At 40.8% G+C, this 27,465-nt stretch overlaps 1 protein-coding gene across 2 annotated transcripts in view; it reads left to right on the forward strand.

The window, feature by feature from the left end:
* The window catches only part of RBM26 (RNA binding motif protein 26), a 105,750-nt gene that overhangs the window by 53,609 nt on the left and 24,676 nt on the right, over window positions 1-27,465 (forward strand). For both annotated transcript variants that reach the window (XM_045011047.1, XM_045011054.1), the window contains exons 16-20: window positions 121-195; window positions 2,804-2,974; window positions 7,302-7,406; window positions 19,678-19,887; window positions 24,992-25,078. In XM_045011047.1, the coding sequence (XP_044866982.1) occupies window positions 121-195; window positions 2,804-2,974; window positions 7,302-7,406; window positions 19,678-19,887; window positions 24,992-25,078 (648 nt within the window). The remainder of the gene's footprint in view (window positions 1-120; window positions 196-2,803; window positions 2,975-7,301; window positions 7,407-19,677; window positions 19,888-24,991; window positions 25,079-27,465) is intronic.

Consider the following 27,465-nt stretch of genomic DNA (forward strand, 5'->3'; position numbering starts at 1 on the left):
TCACTTACTACAGTAGGCAAACTGATTATTCTAGTTTATTCAGTGACAGAAAATTCTCTTGACGAATTCTTGATTCTAAAAATCTTAGGAACTTTCTGTAATTTAATTTTATGCCCCTAGGAAACACTAAGACTTCAACAAGATGTGAGAAAGAAAAAACAGGAGATCTTAGAAAAGCACATTGAAACACAAAAGGTAAAGTATTTAGATGCTCCCTGATTGGAGCTTTCTGCAGCGATAATAAAAGTAACAGTTGACATTATGAGTTGTAAAATCATTACAATAGTTTGTCATAATCATAAATTGCAATTATTCGTATGTAAATATATAACAATACTGTGCTTTTCATCCATAAATCTCAGTGCAAAAGAGGTCAGTATCACACAGTGTTCTGACTGCTGGTTCTCATGCTTCCCTCATTAGACACTGTGGGATTCTTTTATCTCTAAGATTTTTTGTTAGTGGGGGCCAGTGTTTGAGCTTCCTATGTTTTCCCTATCATGCACTGCTGATCCCTCAATCTCTAGAACTATCTAACCAGTTCCTTCTTGATTGTGTTCAGCAAAGGAGCCACATGTGGACTTCCAGCTGTTGCTGCTTCTGACCATATTGCCAGCCTTGTCCTCTAGGTATCTTGTTCCTGGTGTCCTTCCTTGCAGTCAGCGCTGTAAAGAGAGAGAGGAAGAAATGCTGTTGTGCTTTTATTGATGCTCTGGTTTACTTATTTTTGAAGTGCCAAGTCTGTCTGCCCTTGTTTTCGTGGGGGGGTGGTGTGGTGTCTCCAGAGTTGTTTTGGCATTTTGTTCCAGTTGCTCAGTATATTGGAGTTCTGTATTCTGTATGCTCAGTTTTTCTTGTTGGCACTTCCATGTTTTTTACTGCCTTGGCGCATTTTTGTTGGTGCTCAAGTGCCCTGGCACTCCTCCTCAGCACTTTGGCACATTTTTCTAATGGTGTATTTTTGTTCGAGGAGGATCATTTCCTTTGCTTCCTTCCTTCAGCTTTGGAAATTTTAGGATAGTGGTTCCGAGATACATGCTTGGGGCAAAAAATTCTAATACAGTTTAACCTGATTGCTGCATCTTTTACCTCACAATTGATCATGGCATGCAAGGATGTCAAGTACGCCTGGAAACTTCACCCAGAGCAGTCTACTTTTGTACAGGCCCCATCAAATACTTCCTGCTGGCACTCACGGGAAACATAAATTCAGTCAGCGCCAGGCTTTGGAATGCTTTAAAATGAAAGCCTGAGTATAGTCATTTTTGCTGAGCCCTGGGACTTGGTGTTGACAGCTCCTGCATCATCACACCCCCATGTGATCATTTTCCATTGCTGTTGGGAAGGCTGAAAGGGAGTCTATTTGTAAACCAGGGGTACATCTTTTTTTTTAAGCTGTATTTACTGCAGACTTAGACACTAGTGATCAAAGTTAAACTTGTTTTTATCTAAAATAGTTGTTTTCAAACACACAGAATCAGTAGATACAAACATGAGCTCTTGAGGTTAAAATGTAACATGGTAGAAACTGGCATGTTCATTATAAATAGACCCTTGATCTACAGGAAAACTGAAGTAATAGGATATGTAATCTAAACCGACATCCACTAATGATGTGCATGGCACTACATAGAAACAGACTTAACCCTTGTCTTCAGTATGAAAAAAAGGTGTGTTCTTAACTTGAGTTAACTAACTCAAGTTACAATCCTGGTAAAAATCTAAGCAGTTCATAGTTTTTACTCAGGTTAGCTGGTTGAGTTAGATTAGTCTTCCCCATAGTCTTTAACTTGACCTACTATCTCATTTGCAAACTACAAACTGTCTTGTCTTCACTAGGATTTTAACTTGAGTTAGATAACTCAAGTTAAGAAAACACCTATTTTTGTGCTAATGGCATGGCCAAAGACAGTTTCTGCCCCTAAGAGCTGTTGAGATGAGCTGTCAAGGCAGAATCCCCACTCTGTCACTCCGAGTGCAGAAGTGGGGGCTGACAAGGATTTTAAAAATTAATACATGCACTCCAGGCTTATATTACACTCACAGGGTTACAGCTTTTCTCTGACCTTGGCTTGGTAAATGCTGCCGCCACCCAAATGCAAAAAAAACCCTTTGAACCCAGGAAGTAGCACTTGGGAACTCCTCCCTGTGGGTACCCTCAAGCCATTTCACACACCCCTCTGGGAAGAGCTGAGAAAGAAAACAAAGGAAATTAGCTGTGGCTAGCAGCTAATCAAACAACATGCACAAACATGCACAAACCTCTTAGAACACCAAAAATCCAATCCAATAGCTCTTTTGGTCAGGTGCCTGCTTTTTTTTCTTTACCTGGGGGATTTTTTAACCCCTTACAGGTAAAGCAAGTAAAGAACAGCTACGAAGAGGGATTTTACAGCTAACTGTCTGGCTGGGTGTCCATCAAAGGGAGCTATCCCCCCGCTTTATTTATCACATGAGCACAAGAAAAGATACATAGAACAGTCGGGGTAGAAGGTGAAAGGCAAAATCATAATTTAGGTTGGGTAGAATGCCTGAAAAACTTTCTGGTATGTTGAACTCTCTATTGCAGAATTTGAATTCCCTCTTAATAAGATTCTCTTTAATCATTACAAAAAGTAATAGTTAAATATACCCATTTACCTGAATATAAACTATATAAACAACCATGTTGATCTTGAAAGCCAAGTCCGTTTTCTCTGTTATAGCATTTTAATCAACATATCTAGAAAAACCCACAATTACATCTAGAATATTAGATACATTAATCCTCCCAACTATAATAAAACTGGTTTGAATTGGACAGATGCTGATTTCAAAGCTGGAGAGGAATAAACCTATGATGAAGTCAGAAGACAAGGCAGAAATAATGAAAACTCTGGAGACTTTGACTAATAGCATTACCAAGTTAAAGGATGAATTAAAAGGTGTCTCATCTGGAGGTGCTCCTCTGAAAAGCTTGAAAACTAAGGCTCAGGTACTCAATTTCTGTTTGTTTTTATTAATGTTATATAATTGCATCATGTGCTGATGCCACTCAGCTAAAAAAAAATCCCACCACTTTGAGTCTACCAGTAAGTAAGATTATTTTGTTTCACTCACTTTAAAGGGATGCATTCAATTTAAAATCCAGGTAGCTGTCTGAAATTGTTTTTTACCTTGTATTGTTACTTGTATACCTAAATTTAGTACATCTGAAATATATCAGAAGAAAAATATTTTTCACTTTTTTTCTTTTCTCTTACCTTTGACAGGACTTTATTAGTTTCACTGCTTCTCTTGAATAATCAATCATGTTCTCCTTTTCATTGTGGGTCTTTCAAGCAGCAGTGGGGGGGGATGAATATTTTTTTAAACAAAAGGAAACTCACACTGTAAGGGTTGGATTTAGAATAAGAAACAACTACTTAAACTCACTAGATTTAAGTTGGTGTCCCTTCATGTTTTGATTGTGTTATACAGTGCTATCAACTAAATTGTCATTTGGGTGGGCCATTATAATACTGCATTGAACTCTCACTGTGAACTTGCCCCATATGCCATACTTTTTAGATTTGAGACAATGTCAGTGTATTTATTGTCAGTCTTTTGAATTCACTGGTCGTAATGAGGTTTTCGCTGGGAGAGTAGTTTCTCTTCAGTGGTTTCTCTTTTTGCTGCTACAGAAGGCTAATTACTCCCTTTGGTTGTTTCCAGAGTTAGACTTGATCTGTAAACCTTTGTTTTCTGACCCAATTACATGACCTTTTTATGATCCTGATATTTTGTTGTCTCTAGGACGATCTTCAGCCCCAGATTGGAGTGAATGAACAATTTTAAAAGCCCTGGAAAAGTAACAACATTAAGGAATTAAAATGATCCTCTAAACATGTCATTCTAAACAAATAAATCACACATTTTCTGTTCTACCTTACTAACAGACACAAAAACATAGAGGGAAAAAAACCCAGGGAAGGTTTTTTAAAAAAAATACCTTGGTGTAGTGCAGAGTGTTTTATCAGATACTTCTCTGGAAGACCACAACCAGTCTTTATCTGTTCCAGTTTATGTTCAGAATGCCAGTCCCTTGGAATGTTTATTTCTCCCTTCTAAAGTTTTAGTTTTGGGATGTTACTCCAAAGACTTCATGACTTCACCTCAGACTGGATTTTAGGAAGGATCATCAGCTTTAAATTTGCAAATCATATTTGAGAAAATACAAGGCAGCCTTACTTAATAGGCAGATTATAATGAAAAATAGTAACTATAAAATAATACACCGCTACCCCAATATAACGCTACCTGATATAACACGAATTTGGATATAACGCGGTAAAGCAGTGCTTCGGGGGGGTGGGGCTGCGCACTCCGCTGGATCAAAGCAAGTTCACTATAACACGGTTTCACCTATAACGCAGTAAGATTTTTTGGCTCCCAAGGACAGCCTTATATCGAGGTAGAGGTGTAATTGGGACTGGCAGTTGGACTTATGCTTCTGTGTGACTACTTCTAAAACACATCTTAGTTCTCACTTTGAGTTCTTTCTATTAAACTCCTGAGATTGCTATATTAAGAAAAGGATTAATTTGGGTGCCGCTAGTTCTTGGATAGAAATTGTAGAACAGGGTTTTCCTAATCTTTTTCGAGCTGATGACCCCTTTCAGATCAAGAAATGTTTTATGACCTCTCTCCCCCAAAACCTCCTACCCCAACCATAGGATGAACTTTTTCATACCAGAAATAACTGAGGTTTTGGAAAGTGATCTCAGTTATGGAGATAAATTACAAGAATATTTGTTAGGTTGAATTGTATTGCTGATGAAAGATGTTCAGTGAAGTTGAATTGCAGAAATAGTCTTGAATATTTTTTGTTGTGGTTGATTCAGATAAGTATGCCCAGTGGTCTGTGATGGGATGTTAGATGGGATGGGATCTGAGTTACTACAGAGAATTCTTTCCTAGGTGCTGGCTGGTGAGTCTTGCCCACATGCTCAGGGTTTAACTGATCGCCATATTTGGGGTCGGGAAGGAATTTTCCTCCAGGGCAGATTGGCAGAGGCCCTGGAGGTTTTTCGCCATCCTCTGCAGCATGGGACACTGGTCACTTGCTGGAAGATTCTTTGCAGCTTCAAACCAAAATTTGAGGACTTCAGTAACTCAGACATAGGTTAGGGGTTTGTTATAGAAGTGGATGGGTGAGATTCTGTGGCCTGCATTGTGTAGATGAGTAGATGATCATAATGGTCCCTTCTGACCTTAAACTCTATGAGTCTATACCAGCACTGCTGGGGATTTTTTTTGTTACTGCAGCTGAAAAACAATTTGATTAAAGCTTTAGAAAACAGCCAAAATCTGCTGAATTCCTGGCTATAAAATATCCTGTAATATTATAATATACTATAATATAACATATTGTAATATTATAATATACTTTACTATATTATTATAATCTGACAGAAGAACTGTCAGTTTTTCTTGCACTGATTCAGTGAGTTCTACAAGTAGTTAAGAAGCTAGTCCTACACTTGGGGGGTAGGCGTAGCTCAGTGGTTTGAGCATTGGCCTGCTAAACCTAGAGTTGTGAGTTCAGTCCTTGAGGGGGCCATTTAGGGAACTGGGGTGTAAAAAAAGAAACAAACAAACAAAACACACTGTCTTGGAATTTGGTGGTGAAAGAAACCTGTTATCTGAGCAACTGGAGATGAGGGAAAGGGAGAACCAGCATTCATTATATAGCCTTAGGTTAAGTTCACGACTTTGACTGCTTCATGAGGTCCCGGCCACAGGTTTTCAGGCATTTTTTGAACAATTAAAGCTTGGTAGTGTATGAAGTCCCGAAAGCATAATGCATGACATATATGTGACCAGGCCGTAAGTTTTATTTGTTCTTGCCTTGGTGCAATCTAAGCAGATTATAATACACTGCTCCCATTGAAATCTTTGTCTCCTTATATGTTGAGTAATCATTTTCTTCTTGAGGGAGTTGCACAGCTTTACAAAAGAATCCTCAATAGAAGCATCAGCAATATACCTAAGAAACTCCAGAAGTTATGAAACACCAGAGTTTCTGACTAAGGAATTTGAATTGCTAAATAATCACTTTTCATGAGTTTTGAAAGCAGTTGTTTTCAGACATCCACAGCCATGTTGCTGATACACTTGCAAAACAATATTTATCAAAAGCACTGCTTTTCAATTTGGTAATCACTGCATGACCTTTAACTCTGGAAACTATTTTCATTATTTGTGCATTTTATTTTTTCTTTGAGGCATGATTTGGAACATCTGGACATGGTCCTCTTCACAAAACCAGTCCATGTTTCAAAATCACCCCTTAATCAGAACCAAACTCCAGTGAAGATTGATGTATGCAACGTGATCATATGAAGCTCAGTCGTGCTCTCAGACCTTAGAAATTGCAGCCAATATGTGTGGATTTCAGTTCAGTGACACATTTTGTCATGATTTGTGAGCATGGGTACTTGCAATTGGTGTTGTATATAACATTTTTTTAATAGTTCATATACTGTGTTCTGGAAGGAAAAGCTACATACACAAAGAGGCTGACTTTTATTAAGAGAGGTGCTAGTAGTCTACTGCACATACCTGTGTCCTGCCTTAGTCTGCAGTGAACTACCATTTGACGTTCTCACATTACAAAAATATTTTGGTGTTAAAAGAACTTGCCATTAGAGTGTGTATTGTGTATTCATTGTCATTTAAAATGTACTGAATTGTGTTTTGCAGAACTTTTTAGATTTTTGGGGCTCTTCCCACCATCACACAAGTTGCAACCCATTACTGGGGTAACTCCTGCTTTCAAAGAAGAAACACCAAATTTCATTATCATGGTTGGCTGTTAAATCAGTACTGGGGGCAATGACAATATAAAGTTTTTGGAGACTTCCCGTTATTAAACACTGAGTTTAACCTTCCAGTCTTAACCTCCTAACCTCATGCATAGTTCTTTGGAGGCTGCTCACAATACCCAATATAGTAGCAAGTACTCCTGCTAAGTAACAACAATAATATAATTTAATAAGCTAAAAATGAAAAGCCCATCATCTAGATTCCCAACCCTTTTCTTCTGTGCTTGGTTGCTCCATTTTCCAAGTACAGAGAGAAAGGGGAAACTTTCTGTTGCCGTAAGAGTCATCTAACTCACTTGGAGGCCCTGCTTATTTTTAAAATAGCCAGTCACGACTTCCCACTACTAGCAGCGTTGTTCTGGGCCATCAAAACCTTGGTCATTATCAGCGGAGTCTTTTCTCCATTAGGGAGTAAGGAATGTATAAACTAGTAACTTCACCTTGACAATTTCTTAGATGCAGAAAGAATTACTGGATACTGAGCTTGATTTGTACAAGAAGATGCAGGCTGGTGAAGAAGTGGCTGAACTAAGAAGAAAGTACACAGAACTGCAGCTTGAAGTATGTTTGTTTTTTATTTCTTCAGTTAACCACATATTACAAAAACTTTCGTTTAGTATATTTTGCTTAACTTGCATGTTACTTTACAGTGTAATCTGTTGTGCAATTAAAATAGTTTTTAAAAAATCTTCTTTTGGTAAGTAGTACACAACCCTTTTCTCTTAGAGTCAAGGTGGGTGAGGTAGTATCTTTCATTGGAATAGCTTCTGTTGTTGGACAAGACAAGCTTTTGAGCTACACAGGGCTCTTCAAATCTGCAAAAAGTAATCAGTGTTGCAGATAAATCCAAGATGGGACAGATTGTTAAGCATAACACGTTGCAGGAGACCAGTTAAAGGACACCTCTGCAGTCATGGGGCAGAGGAGAATTAGTGGGTTGTGCATTGGTGTAATGAGTCCTAAAACCAATGTCTCTAAGCCTCTGAATTTTGGTATCTAGCAAAGTTATGAATTTAACTTCCCAGCTCATCTTTTGATGGTGTTGTGCAGGTTTCGTTTGAGGACGAGGACTGAGAGTTCCAGTGTAGAGTGATCATTTTGTGAAAAGTGTTTGCCCATAGATGACAGGGTGTTTTTGTCTTTTATCATTTTTCTCTGAAAGTTTAATTATAGACAACTATATCCAAGAAACCCAGGGATCACCATGCTTACTTCCCTGGATCCAGGAACCACTGCAGACACTAAAAAAAAATCTTATCTACAGCCAGGCACTCAGCTACTGCAGCATATGCTCTGAGGAAAAAGCCCAGGATACACACCTTAACACTTTCACCAAACAAGGACACTCCACCAGAGGAATAGATCATATCATGGAACTGGCCACCCAAGTACCTCAATGGAGCTGGCTTCAGTATGGAAAAAACGCAACCCAACCACCACACAGTGGAACCCATATGGGATATCATCAAACAATTGTTGATTGTCTGTTTCACTTTAACTGGTCTCCTGCAACATGTTAATGCTTATGTTTAACTATCTGTCCCACCTTGCATTTATCTGTGACACTCTGATTACTTTTTCCAGCCCTGAGGGCAATCTCTTTGTCTCTTGAAAGCTTGTCTGTTCCACCAACAGAAGTTGGTCTAATAAAAGATATTACCTCACCCACCTTGTGTGTCTCATGTCCTGGGAGCAATGTGTCTACAACAACACTGCAAATGTTTCCTCTTAGGATATTTAGCAGGGATGCTTCACCTCTTCAGTCTCTGGACAGTACTCAGAAATATGCCATTCTGGCTGTCTTCTATTTTGATCATTCAGCTGCTGAATGATCAAGATTTTTACACTCTAAAGATTTTTAAAGGGTATTGTCACCTGATACTTTATAGATTTGCAGTAGGTAACTTTTGTTAGCATGCATTTTAAAATTTTGTCTGTAGATGGTGCTGTGGGTGTTTATAAAGAAAGGCTAAAGCTGTCCTTACTTACTCTTTTCTTTAAAGGAACATCAGCCTGTTAAAAATAGCCTAATATTAACAAAAGTGTTAAATGTATTAGAGAGAAACAATGTTCTTCTCTAATAGTTGTTTTAAAAGGTTGTAGATTAACTCTTGTGCTGAGATTAAAATTCTGTTACAAAAACTATATGTAAATAGAATTTGTTCAAGAAATGTGCCATGTACAAAAATATATGCCTGCATTTTTTTTAGAAAGTCTTGTTTGAAAAAAAAAATACCAGCTTTAAAAAAAAGTCTGATTTTCATAGCACGCACTCTTAAGCAATTTTATGTGCCATTCAGGATTACTAATTAATAATTATTAAAATACTCTGGAATGTATAATATCTATTTATTGAATATATTTATAAGATACTGTAATCTTTTCTTTACCATAAATTTATGGGTCCTAATTGTCTTCAATTAAAAATTAACTGAAAGTTTTGCTGATAGTGTGTGTATCGAGATGCAATATAGCTTGCTCTTTAACTATAGTTGCTGGGCAGTGCTGACAATTGACATGTCTTTCTGTAGTTACACTGAGCAGACCACACCAGGGCCGCCCGGGGGGGGGCAAGAGGGGCAATTTGCCTCAGGCCCCGAGTCCCACGGGGGCCCCCACCAGAGTTTTTCGGGGCCCCTGGAGCGGGGTCCCTCACTCGCTCCGGGGTGCCTGGCAAACTCTTGTGCGGCCAGGCGCAGGAGCTTCTGCCGCTCCCGGTCTTCGCTCCCGGTCTTCCCCCTGGTGGCGAATTACCGCCGAAGACGGAGCGGGACCCGCCGCCGAAGTTCAGCTCAGTCTTCGGCGGTAATTCAGCGGCGTGGGGGGGCCCTTCCTTTCCGGGACCCGCCGCCGAAGTGCCCCGAAGACCCACGGCGGGGCCCCCCTCCGCCAAATTACCACCGAAGACCGGGCTGCGCTTCGGCGGCGGGTCCCGCTTCGGCGGTAATTCGGTGGCTGGGGGGCCCCCGCCGCGGGTCTTCGGGGCACTTCGGTGGCGGGTCCAGGAATGGAAGGGCCCCCCGCCGCCGAAGACCCCGGGCCCCCGGAATCCTCTGGGCGGCCCTGCACCACATGGAAATGGTATACATTTTCAAACAATACGTTTTCAAGTGTTAAGGAAAATAAATGTACTAGGAGTGTACATAAAAGCTGTGAAAGAAGTTTCACATAATTCAACTGCTTACCAATATTCAAAATACTAGATTTTCAGCAAACTGAAGGAGAAGTTATTGTGCTTAACTTGCATCTTGATTATTACTTCCTTGCTGACTAACATATGCTTTGCTTGTGGTGCTCTCATTTGCACTGTGTAAACTGTTTCTGACAATTCCCTTTTGTTAAAATAATTTCTGTAACCAAAAAGAAAATTCGCATTTGTAGGCCCCTTTTTAACTAATGCTGAGACAATACTGTTAATTCCTTACAGCATTTTTCTTTTCCAAATGGCCTTGTAATGCCTTGATGATAGGTTGTAAAACTTATACTTCTGAAATACTGTGGCAAAAATACTGTCACTTTTATTTACATTTCATATGAGAGATATGTGTGGATCTTATACTGCAAGATTTTGAGAGGCTTTTCATATGAATTTCAACAGGGAGGTGTAGTCTTAGGGAACAAAAATTATTTGCAATCTATAAAAAGAAACTTTCCCAAATAAGTTAGCTTGAGGGCAGACATCTGGCATGGGAAATATCATCTTGACCATTTAAAAATTGGGAAAGTTAAAAGCTACTGAAAACAGGTTCTTATAATATGAAGTGTCAGACCACCTTTAGTGTTTGCAGTGCAACCAACTGCACCTATAATAGGCTTCTAAATTGCAGAGACCAATAAGATACACATTATGTCAAATATGTGCCTGTATGCTTAATTACATGGCCATTTAACTGTTGATCTACTCCAAATATTTGGATTCACAAGCATGATTGGAATTTCTGGAGAAGAAAACTACACGTTTTGGCATCTCAATCAGTATGAGTGGTTCTGAAGTTTTTCCTCCTTCAGGCAAAAGGAGGATATGTGATGCAGTTAACAATATTCCAGTATTATATGAGGAAACAAGGAATCACATTGTCTTCCTTGCTCAGCAGTGATATTTTAGGACTGGTGTATTAAGTTCAGATTTATCAAATAGCCCTCAAGTTGTCAGGGAAAGGCATTCTTATAGCTTGAGTCACAAGCGGCCTTGTGATCCCTAAAAGACTTGGTAGTATAATCTCTATTCAGAAAGTGGAGTGATTGGTAAAGAGACTTGTGTTTCAAGGAACACTCAACGTATATCCTGTTCATGGCTTAAGTGAAGAGAGGTCCAGATTTCCTGAAGGATATCTTCCTGTTTGATTTGGTTCAGGACTTTCTATAAAGTTTATCTTCCATTACCCCTATTTCCACAAAGTCTGCAAGATGCTTGAAGCAATGTCTGTGTCTACTTCTGCGTTTGTATAGTGCCTAGTAAAATGGGACTCCAGTGCTGATAAGGGTCCTCTGCTCTCTACTGAAATATGAATATTAACAATGAGAGATACTTTAATGGATTCCCTGGGTGTATTCTGGTATTCAGATCTTCTGGGCCTGTCATCAGTCTCTAATTCTTCCTATACTTCTGAATCTTCTGTCTAAGAGTAAGATCAAATTCTCTGTCATCATTGGGCTGTTTGGATCATGGTACCTTGTTAGAAATTAAGGTGTTCTCAGGAAGTGCACAACATATTTTTACACTCTCAAAAGGCATTTACAAGAAAATGTAGTGTTCTAAAATGAATGAGCTTTTCACTATGGATCTTGGCTGTCAAATTGTCACCTTTTGTCAACATCAATTCCTACATTCTTGGACTGCCAAAAAAAAAAGAAAAGCCAAGACAGTCTTACTATTGTTAAGTGCACTTGGCAGCCATTTCTGCTTACCATCCATTAGTACAAAGCTTTTCTGCCTTCAGTCATTGTAGGATTACAAGATATTTGAAAGTGCTGATGTGTATACACCAGCTTCAGAATCTCCTCCATCTTGGGACTTTTGTATGGTGCTTATAAGATCTGTGTAAATTCTTACTCCGGCACCCATCACTGCTATGAGTACTTCACAAAATTATAAATTATACACAAATGTATTGTTAATTCTGTCAGTCTCTCCCTTTATGTCTCCAGAAATTGGACTCTATTTTGCGGGTTCAAGAGAAGAGATTAGTGTTCAATACAAGAAGGCTAAAGTTGTGTGTTGCATCCTAATCTAAAGACAGTGGTGTTCATATGGTCATGACTTCAGGCCCATAGAGTTGTACTTCCCATTTGTAATTTTCTGCATACACAAGTTTCACCCTTGACATTGATAATTCTGTTGTCTCAGTGGAACACAGCTGTTTCGGGAGGTCATAATCGTAGAAGGCCAGATCATGGAGGGATTTGAAGATAAGGACCGGAACTTGGAACTTCACCCTGTTTTCAATGGGGAAGCCACTACGGAGAGTGGAGGACTTTTTCTAGTGTCCTGTGTTTATCTTTAGTTTTTTTAGATTCATGGTTTCATTCTTAGGTACAGGGAGTTACAATAATCATGCCTAGAGGCCATGGATGAATGAATCGTGGCTAAATTTAAAATTGACTGGCATGACTGTGACAGGATGTATTGAAATGAGGAATCGAGGTAAACACCAAAGCAGAAAAGTAGGGTTGAGGGTGATGTTATAACGGTGGCAAGTTTTTTGGAGTGCTTCCTTCATCCCATCATCAGTACCTTAATTTAATCTCTTCTGGATTCAGTTCTAGGCAGTTGTTAAGTCACTTGCTGATTGCAGACAGGCCCTTTCCTTGGAAAACTCGTGTGGAGAGGTGTTTCTTGCATCTTATGTGCACGTGGAGTAGAACTGGATGTCTTCTGCATATTACTCACATTTTAGTCCCTTCTATTTCGTGATCTCCCTTAGTGACTTAGGGACCCACAGGTGAGGGTTCTGGAGGCTGGGGAATAGAATCTCCCCCTTATTCTCAGGGTGAGTGGCATAAAAGCACATTTCATAGTCAGCTGTATCAAATACTGTAGATGTCCAGCAAAGAGTTGTCTGACATATGCCCGTGACCAGGAGATCATTCTTTAGAGTCACCAGTATGCTCTGTTCCATGTCTTGGCCTGACTCCTGATTAACAGGGCTGTAGCATATTGGCGGTATCTAAGACCATGTCTACACTACAAACTGTGGTTGACACAAGTTACATCAGCTTACAGCTACCAAAGTTAGTATGTCACTTGTGTGTATGCATATTTGGCTGCTTGCATCAGCCCTGCATGTACAAATTAGGAGTGCTTGTGTTGATGCAAAGAACGGTGCACCATGGGTACGTAACCCAGTGTGCCACATGCTGCCATCTGCATTCACAGTGTGGAATAGAAATGAGTCATGCAGGCATCTCTGGGAGCTAGTGGTCAAGTTCCAGCATGCAACTTTCTCCATCCCATAATGTCATCCATATACCATAATTTTTGTGCCTTTTTTTTTTGTATTCCACAAACCTGCATGGCACTTCTCAGTGTCCAATATCTTTGACGAGGAACATGGAGCCTGCAGAGTTATAAATTCTCATGAGCGTTGCAAATACAGGACTTATGCTTCTCTTGTACTTGCAGACCTGCAGGAAATTCTCCAACAATGGGGGGACATGACAATTAAAAACAATTCAAGTCTGTTGTGTTCATGGAGCAGTTGTAGGTGGAGGTGTGCCACTTCTATGACCAAGAAATGAGCATTGACTGGTGGGATCACATTGTAAGACAAGTTTGTGACAATAAGCACTGGCTGCAGAACTTCTAGATGCGAAAGAGATGCATTGACAGTGGAGAAGCGAGTGGCCATGACACTCTGGAACCTTGCAATGTTGGGTTGCTACTAGTCAGTGGGAAATCATTTTAGAGTTGGAAAATCCACAGCGGTGGTCATTGTCATGCAAGTGTGTAAGGCCATTAATCGTTTCGCTCAGCAATGTGCAGGACATAGTTGATGGATTTTCAGCAACAAGGTTCCCAAACTATGGTAGGGTGATAGATGACATGCACCTCCCTAGTTCGGCACCAGCCCACCTTGCCACAGACTACAACAACAAACTCTCAAGTTTCCTTCTTTCTTGTGGTTATCAAAGAATTATGAGCAGCAAAGAGTCTTGTGGCACCTTATAGACTAACAGACGTTTTGGAGCATGAGCTTTCGTGGGTGAATTATGAGGATCTGTGGGGTTAGTAAAGAAGCAGTAGATATTTCAGGGCCAGAATCTCTATAGCTTTCCTTGAGTGGTCAGTGACTCACTAGATTGACTTGCCACGAGGAAGATTAACTTGTAAGGATTCACTGTCGTTTACTGGGTACTGAAATGGATTACTGTGTTTGATGCTTCTTGTCTGGAGTTAGATGGATTCTAATCTTAGTTTCGATATGATAGTAGAAAACCCAAGTTAGGGGGAATGTTTCATCTTTTCATTTCCAGTGTGATCAGCTGAGTGTGTTTAGTTCCCGAGATTGAGCAACCAAGAGTGCAAAGTGTGAAGCCATGGTTAAAGGCCATTATACTAAAGATGTTGTCACAATAGTAGCTGAGGTGTCCTAGGACAATAAGTCTTGGAAACTTTATAGATAAGTTCATGGAGGATAGGACAATCAATGGCTATTAGCCAGGGTGGGCAGGGATGCAAAACCATGCTATGAATTGTCCCTAGCCTCTGTTTGCCAGAAGCTGGGAATGGGCAACATGAGATGGATCACCTGATGGTTACCTGTTCTGTTACTTCCCTCTGAAGAACCTGGCCGTGGCCGCTGTCAGAAGACCCAGCTGACCCAGTATGGCCATTCTTATGTTCTTGTGTTTTTATGTTCAATGACATACGAAGAACATAAGAACGGCTGTACCGAGTCAGACCAAAGGTCCATCTAGCCCAGTATCTGTCTACCGACAGTGTCCAATGCCAGGTGCCCCAGAGGGAGTGAACCTAACAGGCAATGATCAAGTGATCTCTCTCCTGCCATCCATCTCCATCCTCTGACAAACAGAGGTTAGGGACACCATTCCTTACCCATCGTGGCTAATAGCCATTAATGGACTTAACCTCTATAAATTTATCCAGTTCTCTTTTAAACGCTGTTAAAAAGCGTTCGCAACCTCCTCAGGTAAGCGTTCGCAACCTAGCCTTCGCAACCTCCTCAGGTAAGGAGTTCCACAAGTTGACTATGTGCTGCGAAACTTCCTTTTATTTGTTTTAAACCTGCTGCCTATTAATTTCATTTGGTGACCCCCTAGTTCTTGTATTATGGGAATAAGTAAATAACTTTTCCTTATCCACTTTCTCCACATCACTCATGATTTTATATATCTCTACCATGCCCCCCCTTAGTCTTCTCTTTTCCAAGCTCAAGAGTCCTAGCCTCTTTAATCTTTCCTCGTATGGGACCCTCTCCAAATCCCTAATCATTTTAGTTGCCCTTTTCTGAACCTTTTCTAGTGCCAGTATATCTTTTTTGAGATGAGGAGACCACATCTGTACACAGTATTCGAGATGTGGGCGTACCATGGATTTATATAAGGGCAATAATATATTCTCAGTCTTATTCTCTATCCCCTTTTTAATGATTCCTAACATCCTATTTGCTTTTTTGACCGCCTCTGCACACTGCGTGGACATCTTCAGAGAACTATCCACGATGACTCCAAGATCGTTTTCCTGACTCGTTGTAGCTAAATTAGCCCCCATCATATTGTACTCTCCCAGCTTATCTAGGAAACTGGATTAAAAGGCTGTAAACTACTTGTCTCTGGGTTCATGGAATAATTAGAACATCATGTATTTTGCCCTATTCATCAGGCTATACACCACTGACATATTTAGAGACAGAAGGCCAGGGGTCAAAGTAATATTAAACACCCGTGGCGGCCTGGAGCCCCAGGCCCTTTTAAAATGCTGGCCCCAGGGCAGCTGCTCCTCCCCCCCCCCCCATCAGCAGCAGGGGGGAGGGAAAAAGGGGCAAAGACGTTAAAGCGCTACCCCACTGTTCTGTTCCTAACACTGCTATTTGTTGTGTTTGTGTGAAGGTCACATTAGGGAAAGGTGTGACATCTGTTGTTCCTTTTAAAAAAAAGGACTCAAAAATTGAGAGAGCTTTGCCTGAGGGAGTACATGATGGACCAGTGTCTGACTCTGAATATATCTGGGGCGATCCCTCCCTTACCAGATCCAGAAAAATCTTATTGGCCTACTTAATCTTTGGCGAGATGGTCGAGATCACGTAGCAGGTGAGCTTCTTGCTGTGTTTACTGTAAGAGTTGTCCTTGGGACTCATCTCAGTGGCCACTTATGCCTTACTCTGTGGCCCTATTGGGCACCCTGAGGAGTCCATTAAAAGTGCACGACTTGTCCCATCTCAGCACAGTTCTTCTCCACCCCATCCTGCTCCAGGGGCTTCTACGATTTCTCAGACCTCTCAACAGCTAGACCTTCCTGAGTTTGTCCTGGTCCAACCAGCAGACTAAAGTTCACATGGGAATCCATCCCATCAAGTAGAAGAGCTGTCCCCTCTTAATACTTTGTCTTCTCCTGATGAGGTACTACTTTGAATCCTTGTCACCAGCACCAGATGACTTTAAGACTTATCAAGATCTTATGAGAAAGGGTGGAAGCAGCTGTGGGAGTGAAAGCCGAGTTTGTGCTGGAGTCTGTCCTCAGCTTTGTGATATTTTGCAGTCCTCAGGTCCAGGCGGAGTAGACTGCCTATTAATGAGGCACTGTAAGATTTTGCAGGCCCCTTTGGCAGACTGCAGCCACCCTTACCCTGACAACAAACAGATGCTATTAGGTACCTGTTCAGGGTTATGAGCTATTGTATTCACATCGAACCTTGGGCTCCCTGGTACTCAGCTGCAAATGAATATTAGTGCCACCGTCATTTTCACACTACACCATAAGAAACAGTGCTAATGAAACTAGATTTATTTGGCAGGAAAATATAGTTCTTCTCGAATCTACAGTTGCACATTTGTAACTATGAGGCGCTTCTGTCTAAATATGATTATATGTATTGGGACTCCATGAGTAAATTCACCATAAGAAGATTGTTGTGGCTTCAGAATTTGGGCATACGTGCAGAAGTGCAACAGATCATTGAGGACTTGCCCTTTGAGGGATCTCTGGTCTTTTTTGTCAGATAAGAGAGGAGATGAGGCCTGACATAGCCTCAAGGACTCACTTGCCACACTGTTCACTAGGGATCTACATGCCAGCTCCCTGAAAGAAGCAATACAGACCACAGCAACAACTATGACAACCTTTCTACCAACCCAGATCATCTTCTTCTGTCAAATGGGGTCTCATGTCACAGAGGAGGCATCATTTGCCTCTTAGTCATTGACTATACAGCAACTAGCAGGATTGGACCAGTCAATTTGACTGCCCACGAAAGAGAAGAATACCAGTAATATAAGTTCTTCCTTTTTCTTCTCCTCCCTTTGGGGACAGATTCTGCCATTTTGTGGTGCTTGGGTATCCATCACCTCACACCACTGGGTCCTGAGTTCCATGAGCTTGGGGGCTTATGTACACAAACACCTAGTTCACAGTAAACTTGGTTGTAAATCTACCCCTCACTAGCCTGCTGTGCACTGTGTGCATGTGGCCCCTGCTGCCATGCACTGAAGTTCCATATAACTTAATCTACTCCTGTTTCAAAACAGAGTAGATTGACGTCACTACAGAGCATTCCACATCAGTATGTTGGAGCTGTGAGCCATACATAAAGCCTGTCAAGTCTTTCTACCTTGAATCAAAGACCAAACTATCCAAGTCCTCCAGGACAACATGACACCAATGTTTTATGTCAACAGGCAGGGAAGTGCCATATCCATACCGTTATGTCACAAGGCCATCCACCTATATAACTCTTGCATCCAGAATGAAATCACTCTGTCAGCATTTCACCTGGGAGCTCAGAATGTCCTAGCAGACCACCTCAGCAGGACTTTTCAGGAGGATCATGACTGGCAATGAAGCTCAGTATACTCAGATTTATTTTTTTGCAAGTGTGGGATTATCAGTATGAACCCGTTCGCAACAAGACAGAACAGGAAGTGCCATCAGTTCTATTTCAGAGCAAGTCTGAGCCCAGGCTCTCTTTCAGATGCTTTCCTCCTTCCCTGGAGGTCAACTCTGATGTATGAGTTTCCTCGAGTACCACTCATACACAAGGTCATACTCAAGCTATAACAGGATAGGGAGAGATTATACTGATAGCCCATTCTTGTTTGAGGCAATATTTTTTTCTCAGACCTGCACAGACCATTCAATCAATATTAACATTTTGTCCAGACAGAGAAGGGGACATTCTCTATCCTCATTATGGTCAAGTACTTCACTCAAACCCCGACTTGAGTACCCTTAGCTGCTTTCTTTGCTATCCACCCTTCTATACAAAAGTGTTTGGTATTCTCTAACTCTATGGTGGGTTAGATTCTCTAAACGGGTAAACAGAATTTACTCTCCCCTTACCTCTCAGTTAAGCAGCTGGTTCCTCCTTGATACTTGAACCTTGTACTGTCAGCTTTTAATCAGATCTCTGTCTGAGCCTTTAACAACCTGCTCCTTAGCCTACCCGTCGGCCAGTTTCTTTCTTTTTGTCTATCTGCAAGAAGAGTAGGTGAGCTGCAGGCTTTAATGGTGGGACATCCCCGTTCACTGTTTTCTTTAAAGTCTCCATGAGGGCACATCCAAAATTTATTCCGAAAATGGTGTCCAACTTCCACCTTAATCAGGCTGTCTATTTACCCACCTTTTTTTCCTAAGTCTCATATGCATAAGGGCAAGGAAAGGCTCCATTCATTAGACATCTGATGTGCCCCGTCCTTCTATATGGACAGGACTAAATCGTTTAGCTAATCTCCATGTCTTTTTGTGCAGATATAATGAAAGGGCAGATGACGTCAGCTCAGAGACTTTGTTACTGGATAACTGTGTATAACAAGAAGTTATGAGGTAACAAACACTTTAGCTCCTTCAAAGGTGTGAGCTCATTCCACCACAGCTCAAGCAACTTTCTTTGCCTTCTTGAGAGATCTGCTTATAGCAGACATCTGTAAAACGGCAACCTGGAATTAGTACATGCTTTTGCCAAGTAGTATACGATTATTGCTACCTGCAGAACTGACTCAAACTTTGGAAGAACAGTCCTGTAGTCTCTCTTCAAACAGACTCCTTGTTCCACTTCCACAGTGGGAGTCACTTAAGAGGAATAGACATATGCAAGCACTCAAAGAAGAAAACATGGTTACTTATCTGTACTGTAATGTTCGAGATGCATTGCACATGTCTATTTCACAACCTTCCCTTCTTCATCTCTGCTTCACAATGTATTCATCACGATGCCACTGTGAAGGAACTGAAGGAGTATCAGGGCAGCTCTACCCTTTATACCTTCGGCATGAAGCAGTGCAGGGAGCATGCCCTGCTCTGACAGGTACTGCTACATAGAACTCTCTGGCTCAAATGCACTGAGCGCGTGCACACACTTAAGTGATTTGCAACACATCTCGTATAACAAAGGTAACCTTTTTTTTCAGAATCATAAAGGCATTCACAATGGTTCCTTAGGACAAGTCTGAGAGTTAGTTTACTTGAATTTTGAAGGTGATCATCTTAAAATGCTTAAATTTATTTGAAACAAAACCCACATCCACTTCTCTTGCTAGGAATAAGTCTCTAAATTTGACATTAACAAAGATTGTGATTGGAACATGATTGTATTTTAATTCAGTGAAAATAATGTTTAGCCCATGTGTTGTGGACTGAAGTTATGTTTAAACTTTTTAGGCTGCAAAACGAGGGATTCTTTCTTCAGGTCGTGGTAGAGGAATTAATGCACGAGGTCGGGGTGCATCACGTAGCAGAGGCAGAGGAATACGAGGCCGGGGTCGTGGAAGAGGGGTTCCAGTTCATGCAGTAGTGGATCATCGACCGAGGGCGCTGGAGATTTCTGCATTCACAGAAAGTGATAGAGAAGATCTTCTTCCTCATTTTGCGGTATGTAGTAACTTCAACATTTCTTCTCCTTGGATTTAGTAGTTTTGTGGTAGTGCAGGGAAAAACTTCCAAGGGGTGATTCTAATCAACTAGAATCCAGTATTTAATTAACCAAGGAGTTCTAAAGTAGGTTCTCTACCTTTAAAAAGAGCTTTCTGTTTCTAAACTATGGAAGGACTTCAAACAAGGTCGGGAAAGGAAAAAGGTGAACTTTTACTTAACTCAGGTGGCATTCTTTAGAAACAGCCGAATAAAGTATTAATATGTGACAGGCAGAAAATAGTACAGACCAAAGTGCACCAATGCCCGGTGCCTCTTCAATGGCAGGGAACTGATTAAGTGAGATGTATCAAGATGATCTTGCAAAGTGACTAACACCCCATGCTGTAGATAGAGGTGGGCAAACTACAGCCCGCAGACCACATCCAGCCTGCGGGACCGTCCTGCCTGGCCCCGAGCTCCTGGCCTGGGAGGTTAGCCTCTGCCCCCTCCCCAGCTGTCCCCCTTCCCCACAGCCTCAGCTCGCTCACTCCACTGCCGGCGCAATGCTCTGGACGGCGGGGCTGTGAGCTGGGCAGCGCAGCTGCAGAGCCCAGCCTGAACCAGTGCTCTGTGCTGCGCGATGGCAGTGGCATGGCCTGGCTGCAGCCAGGTGGCGCGACTAGTGCCGCCAGCCACCGGTGCTCCAGGCAGCGTGGTAAGGGGGCAAGGAGCAGTGGGGGTTGGATAGAGGGCAATGGAGTTTGGGGGGAGTGGTCAGGGGATGGGGGTGTAGATAGGGGTCAGGGAGGAGAACAGGAGGTTGAATGGGGGCAGTGGTTCCGGAGTGGGGCAGTCAGGAAGAGGGCGGGGGGATGGGGGACTGGATGCAGTGGCAGGGGGTAGTCAGGGGAAGGAGTTCCAGGGGCAGTCAGGGGACGGAGAAGGGGTGGTTGGATGGGGCAGGGGTCCCGGCGGGGCCATCAGGAATGAGAGGAGGGGTTGGATGGGATAGCGAGGGTCCAGGAGCGGGGGGGTGTAGATGGGGCAGGGGTCCCGGAGGGGCCGTCAGAGAACCGGGGGGTTGGATGGGGCAGGAATCCGGGGGGTGGAATGGGAGGTGGGGGCCTGGCCATGACCTCCTCCCCTAACCGGCCCTCCATACAATTTATGAAACCCGATGTGGCCCTCAGGCCAAAAAGTTTGCCCGCCCCTGCTGTAGAAGGAGAAAAATCATCCAAAGTTACTGCCAAAGAAAAGGAGCATAGGAAAAGGGTGAAAGAATCATACGTGATGCTAAATTGTTCCCTGTTTGTTTACGTGGGTGTTGTGTACACCAGGGAGAGAATCTGAAGGTAAAATTTTCTATTGTCAATTATTCAATATCCTAGCATTCTACTGTTAGAGTGGTGGTAGTAGTAAGTCCTTGGGTAAAAATCATGCAGAACAACAACTGGTAATGGACATTTGCCAGAACTGGAGGAGTATAAGAATGAAAAGAAATCTTGGACCACTCCTCTAAACAACAGAATACCATATTCAAAAGAGATTAACAGACGTCTGTGTTGTAACAAAACAGGGTAATGTGTAAACAAACTGCCTTTTTGTAGATACACTTGCTTCAACTTTATTTATGCCTGACAGTCCTGTCTCAGTGAGTTATACCCACTTTTTTGAGTTTGAGAGTAGAGACCAGAACTGTACAACAACTGCAAGATCTTAGTACCACTCCCAGAAGTCTTTGTGTCCCCAAAATGGCACACGGACAAAGCCAGAATTCCCTTTTCCTAACTTCTTAATTTTAGGGCTGCAGTTCAAAATTTGATGCTGGGTTTATATTTGTCAGCAGTCCGTTATATTAGCATATAGAAAATCAAACAAGAGGCAAAAATTGCCTGATCTATATCTCTTCTTTTCAAGCCTGCAATGAAGGAGAAACCTATTCATTTTGCAGAGTGGATACTGGTGATGTTACAGAGCTCTCAAAAATAAGTTCAGGCTGTGTCACAATCAATTCTCTTGAGATTTAGCTCTTGTGGTTCTTACTGGTGGCTGAGAGAGTCCTGCACTGAGATTGTGGAGCAGTCAGTCAGGTCTGCCTTCTGTTTGTCTTTGAACATTCACCACAACAGGAGCAGCCTGTGTACCAGGAACAGGAGTCAGTTGTGGCCCAACAGCTCTCAAGATGTGGTTGACTTAGAGGATAAGACACATAATCTTATGTCAGTTTTTATTCTTCTGTAGCAGTCACATTTCCAGCAGCAGAGTATGGCTATACAAATGGATGTATTGAAATGACTTTTTATTATTATTGGGAAACTTAACTAGTTATTATATGGACATTAGTAAGATTCTTCAGCCAACATTACATTTAGATTTTCAGTTAAAACAATATTTTAAACTCCTCTACGAGGCATTAAAATAAATGTAAATCAGAATTCATAATAATTATACTACTTTTAGTGTAAAGAGTTAATTTTCTGGAAAGTCAGACCTCACATTTAACCTGTGCATATATGTCAAGTCTGAATATTTGCTGATATTACTGAAGTTGTAATTAAAGTTGACCTCTGAAGCTTTTTTGTTTACTTTTTCAACTAATTTATGATCCATGAAGAGCTGCTTTTGCCTTTGCTTTTGACAATCTGTTTTCATCATAGTTTAAAAAAAAACAACAACAAAAAAACCTAAATAGTGGCTTTGCCCCCTTCCTCTGAAGAAACCAGAGTGAGAAGAACTTGAGCTCCAACCCTTCTTACATCAGTGCTATCCGCATAGCAAGCGGATGCAAATAATCTCTCTTAATTTGCACGCTGCTAGATTGTATTGTTAACATAGCTAAATTGCTGCCTCTTTGTACAGAGAGACTGAGAGGGGGGCGAACTCAGACTGTAGTCAGTAATTAACATGTCTTTAAACATGGGTTTGGCATGTCACTTTCATAGAAAATAGTTACACAAATTGCAGAAGCAAAGGTGTGTGTTCAAAAACACCAATTTCAAGGCAAAATAAGAACTGGAAAAAAAGACTTTGGGGTTTTTTGTAAATATCTAGTAGGATTTTAAAACATAAGCTCACACTAGTGCCATTAAAAAATTTTCCCCAAAAACTTTGCAAGGTCACCTTTAAGATTTTGCATTCTACTATGAGAGAGGTTAATGTACTCTGTTTATTGTCTCCTTATCTGGAGACAGAAGGAAGCTCCTTGTGAAGAGACGGAGTCTGCATCTGTCAATGGAAACCTGCTGTGTGGGGATAGGTTTATGGTTATGATATCTCTCATAACTTGTCTTTTCCCTGTTTCCACAATTAAACCCTTTGATAGTGTTGCATTTAACTAATTTTGTCTTCTTAATAAAAGTGTTTGGGGACTTTGCGGGGTTGGGGAGGAATTTTCTCCCACATCAGATTGGCAGTGACTTTGGATGTTTTTTTTTCTTCTGCAGCATTAGGTCTGAGTCACTTGCCAAGATCATCTTGATATCTCTCACTTAATCAGTTCCCTGCCATTGCAGAGGCCTCGGGTATTGGTGCACCTTGGGCCCTACTATTTTCTGCCTGTCTCACACAATAGTTTAGTCTTCTGTGGACTATAATACTTTGGTCTAATTTTGGTTGTTGAGTTTAATGCGCAGGTGGTGGTGCTGGGTTGGTGGCCCATGATGACATACGATTGGAAGGATTCGTTTTTTATCTGTAAATGTTGGTAAATGCCGATTTCACCATACATGCACAAACCAATGGAAAAAACCACCTTCCCTCGATAGTAATAAAAATATACACATAGGCAAAGTAAGAAAAATGCTACTTGAGAATTTTTGTTTTAAGGATATTTACTTATGACAAGCCATGTTGACAGTTTGTATCTTAAGTTTTATAATGTCTTAATTTTTTTGACCCTCAACATCCACTATCAATAAATAATTTTCTGACCACCACCCTACCTGTAGTTTCCTGCAACTGAGACAATTTAAATTGATAAAAATTGGGGGGAAAAGCTTAAAATATATCTTTTGTGCAACTGATTATTTAAACGGATAAAAATTTAAAAATATCACACTTTAAATATAAACATCAATATTATGATGCTTATCAACAAATTGATGCAGAAACCTCTGGCACTTCATCATGTGCCTTACAGAGTTCTACATCAGTGTTTGTTTTTAGTAGCTTTGCTCTTACAGTGTTTGCAACTATATTTCAGACCAAAATACTTCTAGTTGAGAGAAAATATGGTGAGATCATATTTCTCTTGCACAGCAATTTGAAAAAAGTTTGTCTTGGTTTGTATTAATATGTATATTATCTGCTACAGTTTAAAATATTTTATGGTCCTCTTCTGTAAAACCCTGAATGAGCTAGAGCTCAGTTATGACCACATCTCTCTGCACTCTAACTACGCAGATGTGATTGTCAGGGATGCTTGAGGAGATGGAGCCCAAGTATGCTCCATAGGGACCAGAGCAGAGCTTTCTTGGTAGAGAACCTTAAGCTCTGGAACTTGCTGTCACTGGAGATAAGACTGAATTTGAGTCTTCTCACCTTTTGGGCACATTGTAAGATTAGTCTTTCTGCAGACATTTTCCTGACAATGATGGAGTCAGTGGCTCTGAAAGAGAAGAGGAGAGCCATGATTCATCCTGATAGTATGCACTAGTAAATTTTTGCAAAAGGAGTCCAAATACTTCAGTGTTCAGTGTTTTAAAGTGCATATAAAAATTATATAGTATTTCTCACAAAGACAAGTTAACCATTAAGGTCTCTTCAGTGTGTATCAATTCCAGTTCTATCTAATTTTCAAGTCCATGTGATTTTTTTTTAGGGCTTGTCTACACTGGCAATTTACAGCGCTGCAACTTTCTCGCTCAGGGGTGTGAAAAAACACTCCCCAGAGCACAGCAAGTTTCAGCACTGTAAAGCACCAGTGTAGACCAGCACTGGGAGCCATGCCCCTCGTGGAGGTGGGGTTTTTTTTTTTTTAGAGTGCTGGGAGAGCTGCGCTGCGACCGCACAAGCCATGTTAAAGCGCTACCGCGGCAGTGCTTTAGCGCTGCCAGTATAGACTAGCCCTTAGTACATAGAAGAGGAATCTTTCAATTAGTTTACATTTTTCTCTTATTGAAAGCAATATGGTGAAATTGAAGATTGCCAGATAGACGACTCTTCTCTCCATGCAGTGATTACTTTTAAGACTAGAGCAGAAGCTGAAGCTGTAAGTATATTCTTCATATTAAAAGTACTTTAAAAGGATATCTCATATTAGCCATACTTAAACTGAACTAAATTTAAATGTAAGAATTAAGTATAATTTCAGAACAGTTGAATCTTATGTTGACTGCTTTTGAGTTGATTATCAAAGAGGAATCCAATAAACACACAGGTTTGATTTTAGATGAAATTAGATTACTGAGTAACATATTTTTTTCAAAAAATCTTTCAGACCAGCAGATTAACTGAATTCCTTAAGAGGAGGGAAATTCTGAGCTAGTTAAAAGTATTAAAGTATAACTTGCATGAGTCAAAGCAAGACATCCCCCCCAGTGGTAATTCATGAATGGATGTCTTGCTTTGGCAGGACCCCCCTACAAGTTTATTGTTCCTTATTTTTGCCAATGAGAGTTACCTCAATTCCCCATGGCTTGATTGTTTTCCCTTTCGTTGTAGTTTACATCAGAAATGCAGAATCGTGAAACAAGTTATTCAAAGGGTTTTCTTTATGTATTTTTTCATGTCCCTTATTTGTATAGAAGTTTTGATTTCTTGGGAATTTGTAGGGTATATCAAGTCCTAGAAATTTGTTTTGACTATGTATCTTTAATTTCTCAATTCACCAACATTTCTAAGAGATGATATAGGTTGTGATTACTGAAATTTAATTTGGGAACTAATTCATTATTCTTTGGGTTTACTATGCAGTTATATTTAATTCATCCAAAGCATCAAGTTCACTTTGAAATAAAATTAGAGTGCTTGCTTATGGAATAATGTATCAGTATGAAACTTTCCCTAAATATTACTGCTTTCTAAACATTTAATGAAACTATTAAATGTTAATTTGTTAATTAAATGGGAGGAAGCATGCCAGTGCAGTGCTTTAATAAGTGGAACTCAGGGAAACTTGGGTTCAATTCCCTACTTTGTCACAAACTTCCTGTTTGACCTTGGACAAGTTGTCTGTGCCTCAGTTCCCCAGTGTAAAATGTGGATGACACTTCCTTACCTAACAGGTATTGAAAATAAATACATTAACATTTGTGAGGCATTCAGATGCTATAATGGATCCATATAAATACATAGGACAGGTAAGCATGTTAGAATGTATAGGAAACTCACACTTAATCAGAGTAATGATCCCTGTATGGTTCCATGTGATGAAATTTAACTTAGTTTTTTTCAAAAATTTAGGAAATTGCCTACAGACTAACTTTAAGCAAAGTCAAGCACTCAAAAATTAGGAATTGCCAGGTTTAAGGTTGTCCTTGGATTTGGCCCCTTTGCTATATGCAATTTGTGATGTTTTGGGAATCACTCAGACCAGTCCAGGGGCTCTCTTACCATCTGCCGTATAACTTTGTGTGCCTTAATGTTATGCTCTCAAGGCTCAGAACCTTGACACCAGTAGCCAGTTTACAGGCATAAAGGTCTCATCCTGGCTTCCTCCAGCCTAAATACTCATTGCAGGATGACTTCAACAGCCTTTCCAGTCTCAGGTCTCCTTAAATCTATCTACCCCGAGCTCTTAAGTACCAGACACTGACTATTCCCATTTGGTTTGTCAATCCCAAAGGAATGAAACCTGCACCCCAGTTATTACTTCATTTGGGGGACACACTACACACCATTTGCACAACAGAGACCTTTTGGGGTAAAAAATAAATAAAAGGTTTGTTTGAGGGGAAAATTACAGATTAAAAAATGAAGTAATAAGGAAAGCAAACACCATACAAGTTATGGAGAAAATAAACATAGACGCAACCTTACACTTGCTCATTTGAATCCCTTTTAAGACAGGTTACCTATTGCCTTTGCTCAGATTCCCAGTTTATAGCATAGCCCTGAAGAGGGATGTAGGGTTCGTAGACAGCCCCCCACCTTTGAGACTATCCCTTAATTCTGGATCTATTTCACTTCAAATCCCTTTTCTTTTCACAATGTTTGCAGGGGTAGTTTTGTGTGTGTTAGTTTTTAAATTTCTCAGACTATGGTGATTCATAGTGGGGGAAATTCCTTCCTTTCTTAGTTTTCAAGACTGGGGTTTTCTTTTCAGCTGCAAGTTGTTTCAGTGTTTTCCCATTAATGTAATGGCCCATCACTTGTTTTTTCCTTGCTTTAAAAGATAGTAGGTGCTTGGAGCTAGCCCCTCCCTGCTGAGAGGTGGAGCTGAATGTTGCAGCACAGATTATGAGCACAGCTTTATATATACATCATTAAGTAAATTCATACCACAGTCTGTGTATACGTATCTCATAATGACCACCAAAGTCAGAACATTACAAGCTTTCATAAAAGACCTTGGTATATTTTTGTACACAATAACAGTGTGTACAACCACTTGATTCAATTGCTTATTCTTTGGGATTCAGACTCCTTCTCACCTTG

The sequence above is a fragment of the Mauremys mutica genome, chromosome 1, assembly GCF_020497125.1.
Source record: "Mauremys mutica isolate MM-2020 ecotype Southern chromosome 1, ASM2049712v1, whole genome shotgun sequence".
Taxonomy (NCBI): domain Eukaryota; kingdom Metazoa; phylum Chordata; order Testudines; family Geoemydidae; genus Mauremys; species Mauremys mutica.